This window comes from Austrofundulus limnaeus, unplaced genomic scaffold (assembly GCF_001266775.1).
Source record: "Austrofundulus limnaeus strain Quisiro unplaced genomic scaffold, Austrofundulus_limnaeus-1.0 Scaffold63, whole genome shotgun sequence".
NCBI classification, from domain to species: Eukaryota; Metazoa; Chordata; class Actinopteri; order Cyprinodontiformes; family Rivulidae; genus Austrofundulus; species Austrofundulus limnaeus.
In genome coordinates, this window is record NW_013952465.1 from 1,668,869 (window position 1) to 1,670,909 (window position 2,041).

Genomic DNA, 2,041 nt, shown 5'->3' on the forward strand with positions numbered 1-2,041 from the left:
ATATATATATAATTTGTGAAAAATGTCTCTGTATATCAACCTCTTCAGCCTGTGGGCCAAAATGTTACCTTTCCTAAACTGCACAGGCTACACTAAATCACTTCATTGATTTAGTGCATTTAGTTTAAGCATTTGTTTTTGTTGTTGTTGTTGTTGTTGTTGTTGTTGTTGTTGTTGTTGTTGTTGTTGTTGTTGTTTTAAACTTTTTGTTTTTGTTTTTCCATGACTCATTTTGACCTTATTTGTTACACGCACTTATTTCCAGTTTTGCATTGTCGTTTCCCATATTAGTGACAGACGTAAGTGTGTGGCTTTGTGTCTCTGTACAGTGTGGTGAGTCAGACTGAAACTACATGCAGTACGGGATCATTGATGGGTCAAAGCTAATCCTAGCACTTGTTTAACTTGGAGTCGGTCCACAGTACTTCTAAAATAAAGAAAGTATAATAAAGTTGACAGAAATGTATAGATTTCATTTAAAGAAGAATCTCTTTTCAATATTCTTAGTGTAACAAGTTTGGTGCTGTCGTTTTGCACAGCAGCTTTTTTTTTTTTTACATTCTGAAGTCACAATTTCTCATAAAAATGACTACAATAATTCTGCCTGCACTGCATATTGTTGACACAGTTTGTGGCATGTCTGGAGTCACAGTCCCATTGCTCAGTGAGGGTGCAAAGATAAATGATTTAAATGCATTTCAAGAATGGAATTGTCTTTAGTTGATTTGCTGCTGCAGTTACTGTACGCTTGTCTGTTTGTGAGTTTGCCTAAATAACAGCATTGTCTGCACAGTCTGCGTCATGTAGACCTGCCCTTTTCCTGCACAGCGTTACAGCGCAGGGTTTTGTCTCCAGTGTGAGACAGAATGCGGCTAGCTGCACATGCACATCCTGTGTTGCTTGAAATGAAACTTCCTGTCTTCCTGTTTCTCGGTCACATACACCTGGGCTCGGGCTCTGCTTCTGAAGTTTCATTTCTTCAGTAAAAACACACCAGCATTGAAGTGTTAAAGGAAAAAAAGTGCAACTCAGGCACATTGTTAAATGGCTGAGCAGATTTCCAATTGACCTAAACTGCATTGTAGTATTGCTGTTTGCTTTTTCCCTCTACATTGACAATAATCAACTAATTTAAATTCATTGAATAATATGAATTTGATTCAGGTGTTTCATTTACATGAGGTATTTTTACTTTTGTGTAGAGTTGTATTATAAAAGAAGAATTGAGCATTTATACTTATTTTGCATTTATTTCATATGTATGTTTTTATTTTATCAGTGTAAATTACTAATTGATCTGAAATGGGTAGTTTGTGCTTGAACTGTTGAAAGATCTAGCTGCTCTTGGCCCCGCCCCTTTCCCTTTACTTCACCAGCCAATCCTGTCTCCCATGTGTGTTTATGCTGACAACCCCGGTCATATGACTGAAGTCAGCCAATTGGGTGGCGGCTGGGGGAAATGACGTCACTAACTAGTTGGTTCCCTCCAGAGCAGGGGAGCTTCATTTTCTGCTCAGCGTTCGTGCTAAAATGGAGGCAGGCTCCTCGCCTTAGCCTGGGCTTCCCTCCTCTCCCCTGTCTCCTGCCTCAGCTCACTGATGTTGGCATGTACTCAGCCTGCTATTGAAATGGTCCTGGAAACACCAGGCTCTAACGGGCCTTTCCAGCCTGTGGCTCTAATGCATTTTAGAGGTAAGAATAGAACATGAGCTACTTCTGGATTTGTGTGTTTTATAAGGGGACGCTGGCAAAACTGTTGGAATTTAGCAGCCGCTAACTTAGACCTTATGAAATAAAATCTGCTTATCACTTATATTTATTGCAAGAAACTGACAGCCTTGGTCTTTCTGGATGTATGAGAACAACTAGAAAAGGAAGCGAGTATGTTTATGTAACTAAGGAAAGGTTTTTGCCAAGACTGATAACTTGTTTGATTTCCTGAGAGGGTAAATAATAGCTTTGTCTTCCCTTCCCCATTTTTACTATTGATGTCGTAGGAAGTGAGGTCAGTGCTTGTTTTAAAGTCTCTTATTGTACAGTG

The 2,041-nt window shown here is 39.3% G+C and overlaps 1 protein-coding gene across 1 annotated transcript; it reads left to right on the forward strand.

The window, feature by feature from the left end:
• Window positions 1-1,423: 1,423 nt before the first annotated feature.
• Window positions 1,424-1,692, forward strand: LOC106518588 (serine/threonine-protein phosphatase 2A 56 kDa regulatory subunit gamma isoform; the record flags this gene model as incomplete). Its single annotated transcript, XM_074559743.1, is given in 1 exon segment — window positions 1,424-1,692. A coding segment is annotated over 1 exon segment (94 nt), but the record flags the coding sequence as incomplete, so codon positions are not given.
• Window positions 1,693-2,041: the final 349 nt, after the last annotated feature.